Source organism: Falco naumanni, chromosome 2, assembly GCF_017639655.2.
Source record: "Falco naumanni isolate bFalNau1 chromosome 2, bFalNau1.pat, whole genome shotgun sequence".
In the NCBI taxonomy this organism is placed as follows: Eukaryota; Metazoa; Chordata; class Aves; order Falconiformes; family Falconidae; genus Falco; species Falco naumanni.
The window spans coordinates 117,903,151-117,916,729 of NC_054055.1; the positions used below are offsets into that span (position 1 = coordinate 117,903,151).

Here is a 13,579-nt window from a genome sequence, read left to right on the forward strand (position 1 = left end):
AGACTAAGTCCTTGCATGAAACATAGGAATTAGATTTGAGACCTATGCTGCCTGGCTCCCTGCAGTCAAATGTCACTGCAATCAGAGGAACAGCTTCCAAAAGTTCTTAGTGATGGATTAAAAATAACAGAATTTCTATCAGGATTACTAAGACATCTTTCCTCAGTAGATCAAGTTAAACATGGCTGGATTCAATTCTAATATTGTAACTGTGCAAACTGTCATTATTTTTTTTCAAATCCATATTATCATTACTTTTAGTAATAAAGATCCGTTTCAGAGATGCACACCAACACCGCAACCAAAAAACATCCTTGCACTGACCGCACACCTTGCAGGATCTTCCAGCCTTTGACAGATCACCAAATCAACTCAAGAATGCTTGTACCCTAAAAGAACAGCTGAGGTATAAGGCAATATAAATGACATTCTTCCAGAATACCCAACTTTAAGAACACACACAGTTAATTCTGTTCGATCCAGAGCAAAGCACTGGGGACTTTACTCCCATCCTACAGGGGCTTCAGGAGCCTCCAGGTCTGGCGCTCAACTATCGAGCAGACTCCCACGCAGCCGGTGGAATCCTGCTGTAGGTAACAAGAGGAAACAACCGGACCAAAACATTCATTGGGAAAAAACACGGGCAGGAAGATTGGTCTGTTATTCCTGTAATGGTGAAGGAGGGAAACGTAGCCATAAAGAGGTAAGCTAAAAGGAATGCTATCACTCGCAGTTTTGTTCTTCTCTTCCCCTTCCTTCTTGCCTTTTTTTTTTTTTTTGGTTGTTTCATGAAAATATTATTTTAAACAGAAACAAAATAAAAAAGGACAGAAATTATAAGCATGCTGTTTCTTGTCCATTTCCTAGGTCTTTCCTAGATGAGTATCTTTTGCTGAATTTGAACAGGCAAATAAAAGGAAAAGAACTCATAAGGTTTTAATTCAAAATCTCTATTTTACAGAAGAATGCAAAAGGAAGATTTGAATCTGTATATTGAACTCGGTTTTTCTAAACAAGGCATAACCAAGGAGATAAAAACCAGTGCTGTAGTTACTAAGTGAACTTGATTTCTAAACAAAACACATTGCAAGGGGCCATGCCAAAACTTGTTTACATTTGGTCACAGCACTGCCTTTAACTCAACTAGTAAACCAGGTTAAACAAACCTACATCACATTTGACCGATATTTGTAAATACCTTTAACACACACCAGTTAAAACACATGTAGCTTTAAAAAAGTTCACTTCCAAACACATCAGAAAGAATTAATTAGACATTTTATTTTTAACATAAAATAGGATGGCAGACCTAATCCTGCAAACTTTTGTACACCAGTCACTGCAAGAGTCTAAGGGCATACCTTTAGTTCAGATGAATTCAGCACTGGAGCAAGAAAGTATTTTCAAAAGGACATAAACACAGATTGTATAGTTAATACAGGTTGTACATTTAATAACAGATTGCATTACACTTTTACATCTTTCATTTGGAGACCTGCCAGTCTTCAGATTAAAACACAACTCCCAGTCAAGTAAAACTGTATTTTCTTTGCTCGGTCCTCAAAGTCACTACATTTCAACTTACTTAACACAAATTGCAGACTTTTCACTTTGTGTCTCTATTAAGAGGGTGTAACTAAGCGAGCTCTGTGAGTTCAATGCTGCCCTCCACCTTCTCAATCGAGACATTGCACGAATGCAGTCACATGCAACAAATGAATTTGCAAGATGTAGCGTGCCACATACCTATTAGGTTTCCTAAAATCTTAAGAACACCAACGCTCAGCATTTACTTTATATTTCCAAAACGTTCTCCATTCTCTCAGTTTCTGTTTAGACTTCACTGATGATTACTTCAAGAGAAAATCACAACCTCTCCACAAGCTCAGAGGTGGGGTAGTCTGCAATCTGCCCCCTGCTACAGCACGAGACAGTCAATGGTTTGTTCCAAGATTCGGAAACTTTTCTCTGCCCTCCCAATCCCACCGTCGGTGCTTTAAAGCAAATATCTCTGCTTATTTACACCTGTACTTTGGAGATACCTCCAGTTAGTTCCCAGTCAAAAGACAAAAATTCAGGAGTCCTGTGATCCTGGCAAATCAGTCACATATTAAAGGCAAAGTTTGCACCTGGGCCGCGCATTTATTTTGTGCACTACTTCACCACCCCTGCCTGTCCTACATCCACACAGTACTTTCCTATCGACCTTAGTAACATTCACCCCTCTGGATGTTTTCATTGTAAGAGGATGTTCTAATCTGAAAACCATTTACTTGGAGTGCATGCTGCCGAAATACAGTGCCATCAGGGGATGTGCGGCTCAGCTTCTCCTCTAAACATTTCTTTGGTCTAAAAACACTTCTACATAAATGTTCTACAGTTCAAACATTTATTACCAGGTTTCAGAGATAAATTAAATTACCGCCATGGATACATGACAGTTTATTAATAAAAGTGTCACAAAAACATTAGTGAAAGTTAAACAGGTAACACAAGGATATGAGGGAACATAAACGCTAAGTTCCAGTAGCAAAGTTTGCTTTGCCAGGTTACACATCCCGTAAGTTTGATGGAATGCATTGTACATCATGTATCAAGCCACACTGCCGGGAAGAAAATTAACTTCTGAAATTCTGGTTGGGATTTTAATTTTGCATTAAGTGAAAAGCAGAAAAGTGAGAATACTGTTTGTTTTAATTTCCGGGAAGTATTTACACGGAGGTTCACAAAGGCTGAGTTTTGAACAGATGACAGGCACAAATGTCATTGAATCAATCTCTGCCATATGAAGGCAGGAATCAGTCGCAGGGAAGCTAGGAGTTAACCCAAGCTTGCTCCCTCCTGAAGAAGCCAAAGGGTCCTGCCTTTCCTCTGGAACATGAAGGTTGTTGTGGCATTTTTATTCCCTACTGTCACACGGGAAAGAAGCTCCAAGTCTTCCAGATGGAAGACAACAGAAATAGCTCCACAAGCAGTTTAAATCTGGGTTGCTTTCTGAAGATTTCAATCTTGATTCTTCACTCGCCCTCACACCTGACACCTCTCTCCCCACAGGCTTTGACTGTTTAATGTCATTCTAACCAGAGTTCTCATCTTCAGCTGCCGTTACCTCCTTATCCCTCTTTTTGTGTGTCCTGTTTACCCTCAGGAAACGTATTTTCCTTTTTTTAAAAAAAAAAAAAAAAAAAGAAAACAAAAAAGAAAACACTCAAATCCACAAAGCACTCCTGCTACCGAATCTTAAACAAATAAAATCTCTCCTTCAGGCAGAAAATATAAGCCTAAGATTTTTTGCTATTATGCAAAAAGCTCTCAAGATTGAAAAAGACCTTGAAAGCATTCAGATTCTAGACAAACATGTCTCCAATTACAAAAGCTTTCGGATAGCAAGCTAGTATAGGACGAAACTTCTCATTTTTAGGAGCTGTGGAGAAGTAAACCATGCTATGCTGTTATCTTCTCTTTCCATGAAATCTCAGCTCTTCCAGAACCCATGTAGCTTTTACTTGTCAAATCCCTGGGTGGTAAAAAGAATGCAAAACAAAATATAATATAGCTTGTGAATCATTTCTAGACTGAAACACTTGACCAGTTACAGATAAGGCACTTATCTAAGAACCTAAGAAGGTTCTTACTTCATCCCATTCTTGGATTTTTTCTGCCATCCTGGCAGAGGTTTTCCATGTGTTTGTCTCGCCTAGTTAAGGGTGGCAATGAGCATGGCATCATACCTAGTAAGATTGCTCAAATCCAAGCCAGTTAGAGGACAGCAGCACATGATGTGAGGAAGCAGGGATCGTTCGATCTTGTAAAAGGGAAAAGCTAAGGAACGATCTGATTACAGACTGCAACAACTCGAAAGGGACTTAACGCAAACTCTCCTCCATAGTGGCAGATGGCATAAAGAGAAAACAGCCACAAACTGTGTCTTGAGAGATTCAGGTTAGGTACCAGACAGGACTCTGATCACTGGAAGCCTGTGCAGGGCTGAAACAGGCTGCCCGGAGGGGCTGTGACATCTCCATCCTCAGAGGCTTCCTAGACTCCGCTATCCACAACCATAGCTGCTGGCCTGATACAACATTAGCAATGGTCCTGCCCTGAGCAGGAGATCGGATGGGCTAGAAGGGCCTCCTGGTAAGTCTTCCAAACAACATTTTGTCATTTCTCTGATAATCTGCAGCTCGGAAACTGAGACACACTTCAGCATCAAACTTTAAAAAAAAAAATTCCAAGTGAAAAATAGATTCCGCTTTATGCCATCCCGCAGCCTGATCCATAACCAACACCAACATTATCAGCTGCTCCCATCCATCAGAACTTCTGGGCAACATCAGAAGCTTAAGCGAGTTAGTTCACCACAATTTGTTTGTCAATACCCATGAAGTCTAAACAGGTAGTAATTAAAGGATCGGTAAAAATTTTAAAAATAAATCGGTATTTAAATTTTAAAATTTAATTTAAAAACTAGAGCAATTCCAGTTTCTTCCCCTAGAGTCTGAACTCCACCGCCCCGGAGGAAGCCGCTGGTGACCGCTCCTACCTGTGCAGCACCCAAACCGCACAGGGCTCAGCCGTACGGTGGCTAACGGGCACCAGCAATCATTCCGCGAGTCTTAATTACCCTTCAGGGCCTCTGCAAGTCCAACAGCTGGGAATAAGGCTCTAGTCTGGAAAATACCAAGGAACGGTTCAGCAGGGAAAACCAGCACGCAGGTGCCGGGGCCAAATGTCACTGAGCAAGACTCCAGGGTAGTATGCGTAAGATGGGATTTACACACGGTGAAAAAAAAAAAAAAAAAACAAAAAAAAAAAACAAAAAAAAAAAAAACAAACAAAGAAAACCAGCACACGCTCCAGGGAGCTCAGCCACCGATGGAAAGCACAACACGAGGGCCAAACCTGCGTTTCGCCGTGACGCCTTCCGCTGCAAACCAAACCAGGCAGGCCAAGCACCGAGACACCCGGCCACCTGCTACGTGCCGGAGCAAACCGGCGCGCCTGAGGGGAGCCACAGCCGCTGCCTCAGGGCCGTGGCGAGCCCTCGCCATGCGGGAGCCAAGAGGCGCCGGCCACCCGCCCGCGTCCCCGGCCACCAGCCCGCGGGCGGCCGCGCCGAAGGAACAGCGCCACCTGCCGAGCCGCCGGGCCGCGGGCAGGGGCCGTGCCCGCCGTGCGGTGCCGAACACCGGCACTGCGAGGAAGAGGAGGGCCGTGCCCGAAACGCCCTGCGTCCCCCGGAGCGCTGCCCTGCCCCCTCCTCCCCCAAAGGCGGCCCGTAGCCCCCCGCAATGGGGGAACACAGCGCAAGCCCCCCGCCGCCTGGCCGGGCTGTGAGGGGGGGGACCCGGCCAGGGGGACGCGCCGCGCACCCCGCAGCGGGCAGCAGGGCCGGCCCCCGCCGGGGTCCCGGCTGAGGGGGTCCCGGCTGAGGGGGTCCCGGCTGAGGGGGTCCCGGCTGAGGGGGTCCCGGCTGAGGGGGTCCCGGCTGAGGGGGTCCCGGCTGAGGGGGTCCCGGCTGAGGGGGTCCCGGCTGAGGGGGTCCCGGCTGAGGGGGTCCCGGCTGAGGGCAGGAGGCGGCTCCCGCCCGGGTCTCGGCCCAGGTGCCCCCCGCCCCTGCCCGCAGCCCCTCGGGGCCCTCCAGCCGGGCCCGGCCTGGCGCAGGGCCGGGGAGGGCAGGGCCGGGCGGCGGGCCCGGGGCCGCGACCCCTGCCGCTGGGCTGGGGATGCCACTCTGGAGAGGTTGAAGTGTGTGAAATTAATGTCCTAATTAACAGAATACTCAGGCTTTTTTCACAAACGACTCTGAGAGGGCTGCTGTGTGTGTGTGTTAAGCAAATGCGGGTGTCCTGACAAGAAACTGCGTTCCGTGTCGCTAAAAACATCATTAAAACTACCCGCGAATGAACCCTGCCCTTCATCGCCTACTGCCCAGCACCTTCTTTTAAAAGAAGAATTTCAAGTTATAGAAATTGCTCTTCTCCATGGACAATCGTTTCACACCGAGTGTTTTCAGGCATCACAAAAAAAAAAATCCAGAAAAAATTGCCTACCAAAACTATCCAGACCATAAGAAATAATCCACAACCACAGCAAAGCTATCAGGCAAAAACATTTATGGGTATTTTTAACGAGAGCACTTTTCTTGTGGGGTTGATGTTGTAAAAACAGTCTCACCATCAACTGCAGCATGCCCCTGCGATATGCAGCGCTGCCTATCGCGACAGTGACCGTACGTACTCTGTTCTATTCTGGTTTAGGCAAATAAATTCAGCACAAAAGAAAAGCAAGTTATGAAGTGAGCGTTTCTTTACAAAGGGAGAAGCAGCTCGAGAGAACTAGTCGCAGACGGCCTGCCGCCGTGCTGAGGGAAACAGCTCTGCCCGTGGGGACAGCGATGCCATTCCCCAGCCTTGGAAGTTAAAAACTGGAAGCTGAAGTATCTGATATTCCAACTCTAAATAAGATCTTTATTTAACTCTTGGAATAGATGCCAGAACTTGCTTGCTTTTTTTTTTTTTTTTTAATTTGAAACCACAGAAAACTGATACCCGACCTTCAGCAACCTATTACCAGTCAGTAAAACGACTGATGAGGCTAATGAAATATGAGGCAGTTTTCCCTATTTTTCATTATAAAAGGAAATGGTACAAGGACATTGCACTTATTGTACATTTAGCTTTTTTGTTCTTACAATTTTTCAACAGAAATCTCATAATCTGATGGAACATGGTAAAAGTACTAGGTTTCCAAAGAAAGGGGGGAAAAGGGCTTTCTTTTTGTGATGATCATGGAACAGAAGTTAGCACACGTTTTACTTCAAGTTAAAAGCTGTTTGTAAAATGTACCAAAACACAGCACCATCATGATCCTATTGGATTTTTCAAATGAATGCCATACAGACTACTGTTATCAAAACAACAAAAATAAGGCATATCACAGTGCTCCACATTTTAAAAAGGCATTTCTTGTTGGTAACAATTCATCATGAGACAGGCATAAATACAATTCTCGAGTAAAGCACATGATTGCCATTTTTTTTTCAAACCATTTCCCCCATTTCTATTGTCAACTCCACCTGATTTTTTAATTTAAACTTCCATTTTAAACACATGCCTAATGCAAGCAGCTGAACATAGCGCACAGATGAAACACAAGTCAAAGCCCGCTGAAGTACACCAAAAGTACATTCTACCCTCGACTACTTGCATACTGCTCCTGAAAACATCAACAAAACTTTCATTTGGAAAGAAGTACTAAACAATGCTGTCATCAATTGAACAATATTCATAAAATTAAAATAATCACCTGGCATATCTCATTGCTAAATGGCATTATAGTGCTAAAAGCAATACCTATCAGAAAGGGTGAAAAAAGTACAGAACAAGTAACTTCATTTTTTGTCACGTTTGACTTCATGTAAAAGAAGCAGCCCCCACAGGCTGATTCAAGTGTCTGAGTGTGAAGAGATTTTAGTTCAAAAGAGGCAGATTTTTAAATGTCCCTCTCCAAAGCAAAGTCATTCACTTTAATAAAAAAATGCAAGTAGTTTTCTTCTAGTAGAAACAAAACAAGAAGTCTAACACTGAGAAACAGCACGTGCTTGGTTAAAGAAAACTGGAGGTGAAGGGAAGAACTTAGGAAAGGCGTAGTAAAAATGCTCTTGGTATTTATTACAGTCTCTTTCATTATTTTGAAAAAGAGGTGAATAAAACTAAACAAATGTACTTTCAGTGCACCCCAAAAGCAAATATCATTGTGACACAAAAAAAAAAAAAAAAAAAAAAGGTGTATATTAACCACTTTCTCAATCAGCCATTCAGGGTAAGATGAAACAAAGTCTATGATTCACAAACCCAGAATCCCAAGTGGTTCGTTTGACTTTCAATCGCCAAAACAGTCTGCTTGCATTTCAGACCCGATACACAAGTCGTCAAAGGCAGGGTGACAGTAGGAAATATATGAACTTGTAAAGAGACCAGAGCTTAGGCAAAACATAGATAAATCTTGGGTTTAACAGGGTGCATTGTTTTAAGAGGTCCTAAGGAAATTCCACTGGTAATGAATAGGAAAAAGAAAGTGCATAATAGCATAACATGCCTGTTTTCATTTTGAAAAAAAAAGTACTTTTTTGTTTTACAAAGATAACTTTCAGTTTCAATCTTTTGTCTCATACTGATTGTTTGATATCATTTGTTTTACTTTGAAACTCATTTTTACAATCACCTGGTGATACTGGTAAGACTCCCCACTTTAAATACATTATCACTTAGAAGTTGACAAGATGAGTCTGGGGACTCAGACAAAAAAATAATGCAAACTAAGATGTCAATCAGTATCAAAAGAAAACTAGAATTAGGCTGTTTCACAAATTTTTCTATCTGTTGGCCAGTTTCAAGGGGGAGGGTTTTGACAGCTCAGCTGCCCTAAGATTCTGCACTGGTGTGAAAATAAGAGACGTGTAGAGAAGAGAAACTGTGTGTGCCCAGCTGAGGGGAAGACTGAAGCGTGACACCCAGAAACCCACCGGCACTGAGGACCTACTGCAAAAAAAACTTCAGTCACAGGATACAATTAACCGCAAGACACAAAGCTGCAGGAAAGCAAACCTCATTATTTCCACCGCTTGTGGAAAAACTTATAATCTTGAAAATATCTTCCATATAAACAGATGAACTTCCCGTTCACAGCAGCCTGGATACCCGATTCTTGAAAGCAGTTTGAGTGCACCTTAATCACAGGCAAAATGTAACTGCACAAGTTCTCCTCTACCTTCATCTAGTCACAAGGGATATCCAAACACTTATTTTAGTCATACTCTTCTGCAGTCACTGTGTTCATGATATCCTGGGGGGGAGCCCAAAATGTTTTTACGGTGCCACACATGAGCCGACTATTGAAACCAGAACAAACGCAGCCAGGGAGACTGCCACTGTCATGGGTGGGCAGTAATACAGTCTAATGTGACAAACTACTTTCAGGCCTTTGAAATATAAGAAAGGAGGCATTTTCCTCATTTTCAGTTGGATCTTTGGATTCTAACCCAATTTTGGTTGATGGAAAAAGCTCTCATTAATTGCAGTCATGCATGCTTTAGCCTTCCTAGCACAGCACTATTACAGAAGCAGGGAATGTTGCCCTTCTCTAATACTCACAAAACCAGTTTCCATTACTGAGACGATCAGCTTGCTTTGTTCAAATGATCACGGGAGCGATCACTAAGAAAAAAAGCAAAGTTATTTACACCAGGTTTTCAAAGCATTTCAAGTGTACAGGTGGCAGCTCAAATATGTGCCCAAAAGTTTAAGTTACCGAGCCTAGCCAGCTCTCAAAGAAGTCAGATGTTTCTGAAGAAATTCAGGGACCTAGAAAGCTCTCACAATCAAAGATAATGTCTTTATTTCCCGAATGGCATTTTAAAATTCTGCCCACAGTTTACTAACTTTGATCACGTACAGAACATGCTGTGGTTGGGATTTTTGTTGGGTTTTTTGGCTTGGTTTGGGTTTTTTTTTTTTACAATTATCTATTACATGACAGTAATAAATGCCAGAGCACTCTTTTCTCTAGTTACAAGCAAAACAAGATAAGCATGATTTCTCTTAATTTTCTACCAACTACCTAAAAGAAATAGCACCCAAAAGTTTCAAGTCCACAAATATAAGTAGTAAGCATGTAAAGATCAAGTCACAAGTTGGGTGACTGCAAAACAACGTACTGCGATTATGACACTACTTATTTATTTATTTCCCTCAAAATTCCCAAAGTTTGCGAAGCAGGAGTCAAATTAGATATATCTTCCTTACTAAAAAAATTACGCTGAAACCAATACAACTACTCGCATGAATATGCAGAGCGGGATTTAGGCTGTACTCTTTTTGTCCTGTATGAATTATCCATCGCATTTCTATTGTATATTATTAAAGTGACTTGCTTTTTTATCCTCCCAACCCCCACATCTGTGCTGCTGTAATTTATGTGAATTGCAGTTAATGATCACTTGCGTTATGCTTAATCAGCATATCAATAATATACTCTGCACAGACTAAGTAGCTCTTCTTTCTTTCCCCTTTAATGAAACCTATAGAAATGGAACTGGTATTTGACTGATTGGCATTACAAAAAGGTTGCCTAGGCAGGTGCTGGGGATGGTAGTACAGGATACAGGCCTTGTGGCTGCTGCCAATCATGCTCCAGCATCAGCAAAGCCCGCTATTATATTTTTTAATTCTGTTGCCTTGCTATCTAGAGGGGCCGATGTTTTGTACTTAGGGGATTTTAATGAGCTTGACCAGATTCAGCGTTACTGGCGCCGAGGCTGTGGCTGTGTGGGATCATTCAAGGAGAGATCACATTCTTACAGGGTGATATTATTAACCATGGTCTAATACACTGCCATTAGAGTGTTCTTACGTGGGACACAGAAATCTTGGAACACAAATGAGCTATAAATCTTAACATGAATATTCAGGAATTTCTGGAAAGCTGTTATACGTGCCCAAGTCAAGGCAGACTTAACAGAAGAAAGAACCGCTGAATGCTGAAAATGACAGCCAATCCATTTGGGTCATTTTGCCAGAAAAATCAATCAATATCAGGTATCGATAAGACAAAATTATTAACCTCTTAAGAGATTTATTAAACACATTGGCTAAGTTATTTTTAAAAATTTGGTAAGTCACCGGCCTCAGCATACTGACATTTATGGCTTCTACATGCTGGAGAAGAACTGGCACACCACCAATACTCTCATTCGTGAATCACAGCCTCAAGTGTAGCTCTATTAGCTTTACCTTGTAAATCACCACTATGCTATTAGCAATCTTTCAATATGATGTGACATCTTTATTATAATGTTTTTCCACTAAAGTTTAAGTTCATATTTTAGTTAGCTCAGAGACAGATGCAGCCATATTTACCAGGTTTAATTAATTGACTATAAATAAAGGGCTGTAAAAAGGCGGCATCACTTTCACATGATGTTCAAGTTGTCATCATTTTACAGCAAAATGCCAATTCAGATAGGATAAATGTTACTATTTCTATACTTTATATTCATGTTTCACTACGTAAGCTTAAAATTTTACAGTATTTTGAAGGCTACAGTTCAGAGTCTCAGTTCTCTTACAAAAACACTCACAGTACATGATCTACATTAATTTACACTACCATGCAATTTTTAATTAAGAATTTCATTAACTTGTAAGAACATCAGTACAATTCCATGATTTACTTTGGCTTCAGTATCTGTGGATACTACAGTAAATAGGAACAGCACGCACAGACACACACAAACAAGTTGTGCTGGATTTACCTGACAAAAACTTGCAGAAGCTAATAATATTGCTTTGGGAGATTTGGGGGCCCTTTTTGGTGGAGTAATGTAGCACATCTGTTTCTCTTATAGCCCCCAAGATACCCTGCATCATTCCCTACCAACTGCTTTAGGAATCCAAGGCAAGAGAGACACAGCTGCAGGGAGCAGAACAGCAGATCTGCACAGCTGCAAGGAGATGAACAGAGCAGAAGAGTAAAGCAGAGGAGGGCACAGCAGATGGGAAGGAAAAAAAAAAAAAAAAAAAGCTTTGCAGAAAAAAAAAAAAAGAAAAGAAAAAATGCAAGTGAAGACAAAAAACCTGGTGAGCTAGAAATTGCTGGAGAGTTCCCTCTTGGACATCCTGTTTATAGAGGTCTCTTATTGGGAAAAGTCAGCGGGAACCACACTAGAAAGAAACATAAACCCTCTTCCCACTTCTTCCCCATGAGAATGGAACAATTTGCTCAGAAACACAGAAAAAGATCCATGTGTAAACTAAAAAAAAAAAAAAAAAAAAAAAAAAAAAAAAAAAAAAAAATCAAAAAAAACACCAAAACCAAGCCTTAATCCTTAAATACTGCTGAACACCTGCATAACACTTAATATCAAGAAAGCACTACTTAATATTAACAACTGAATCCTGTAAGGCAGAGATGCAGAAGTATTGTTACCACTGATCTCTGTAAAAGCGATAAAGGTGAAGTTCCACCTTGCCCAAAGGCACAGAAGAGTCAAGAATGGGATGTTCATGATCCTACAAACTACCAGGCAGACACCTGCCAACGCTGAGAATTCAGAACACCGTTGGTATGGGAAAAGGACAGTTGCTGGACTCTTAGCTAGCAACTCCTCACCCTCATCAAAACTACAGTTTTGATTCCCCAAGGAGTTCGCAGCGGCAGTGCTCTCTGGCAGAGGTTTACTCATTGGGTTGAAGACACAGGCAGAGAGACGCATGAAAACTTCTAGAAATTGTAATCCTAACGGTAGAAAACCAAAATAAGTCTGCCACAGAGGAAGGAAGGAAAAGCACCTTAAGGGTAGGCACAAGTGACAGGACAGCAAGAGAAGGAGCCACAGGTCTCCAAGTGCCTTCTGGCAGCAGACCCGATGGCACAGCTGCTCTGAGGGCCAGGGAAGCGCCAGGGCTCCAGCCTGCCCAGTGTTCTGGGTGGGTTTGTTTGCGGGGACAGGATGCAGGAGTGCAAGTTTCTCCTTGCACACCTGTGCTGTGCAGTGTCAAAAGAGAGTAATGGCTTGTTCTGGCACACACACACACACACACACACATTCCACAGAGACAAGAAGTCGGGGAGCAACCAGATATCAGCACCACCACACAGCCGTGCACTGATGTTAAGTCATCAACCATTTTCAAGAGACTGGTGGCAAATGCCATCTCAAAAATGATGCAGTCAGCAACTTTAAAAGCACAGGTGCTCTTAACTGCATTTCTACTTCTCCAAATAGAATGTTTAGTTTCATTAGATCTGGATGCAAGGTAAACAAAAAACAAAAAAAACCCACAACACTCAAGAACATTATTTAAACATTTCTTTAGCAATATTTTAACTCCTAAGTAACAGTAGTTGAACAATTCAGCACAAAATTTATAAGTACTGCTTACGTCCACGCATTTTTCACCTTCCACTACTTCCATCTGAATAAATTAGCAAGTAATACCACAAAACAGTCCCATGATATCTTTTAAAAATACACATTGCAACAAAAGAAGGAAAGTACCTAACCAGGACTATTTTTGTTTGTTTGTTTCATGCACCTTTTGCTTTCATTTTCTCCAATAAAACTGAACTCTTCCTAGGGATTATATGCAGTGCCACGTACGTTCTAAGGAGAAGGCACCAGAGCTATATAAGCTATATATTGCAAGTGTAGAGCAGACTATTTTTGAAGCTCCAAAGAACCGGCGCTATTGCACGGTGTCCTCTGAAGAGGAAAAAATGGTTAAATAGCACATTGGTCTGTAGCAGCACTTTTCCATTTCACAGTCTAGTGAACTCACCCCATGTGATGGGTAGGAGATCCAGCCCAGCTCCCCTTGAATTGTTTTTGAATCCAGCAGATTAACTACAAAAGAAGACAAAATGAAGAGGAATGAGTTTCATTTGCCTCTGTCCAGTTAACCTCAGTTACCCGTACCGAAAAATGTGTTTATTTGGGGACCTTGCGAGCAGTTGATTTGTTCAGGTGGCCTGGCAGCTAGCTACAAAGAAGAAAGAGACAGACAAATGAAAAGGATCA

General features: G+C 42.1%; 1 protein-coding gene across 2 annotated transcripts in view; it reads right to left on the bottom strand.

Moving 5' to 3' along the window:
* EPHA3 (EPH receptor A3) overlaps nucleotides 1-13,579 on the bottom strand; it is a 231,620-nt gene that overhangs the window by 199,787 nt on the left and 18,254 nt on the right. For both annotated transcript variants that reach the window (XM_040583035.1, XM_040583034.1), the window contains exon 2: nucleotides 13,341-13,405. In XM_040583035.1, coding sequence (XP_040438969.1) covers nucleotides 13,341-13,405 — 65 coding nt within the window. The remainder of the gene's footprint in view (nucleotides 1-13,340; nucleotides 13,406-13,579) is intronic.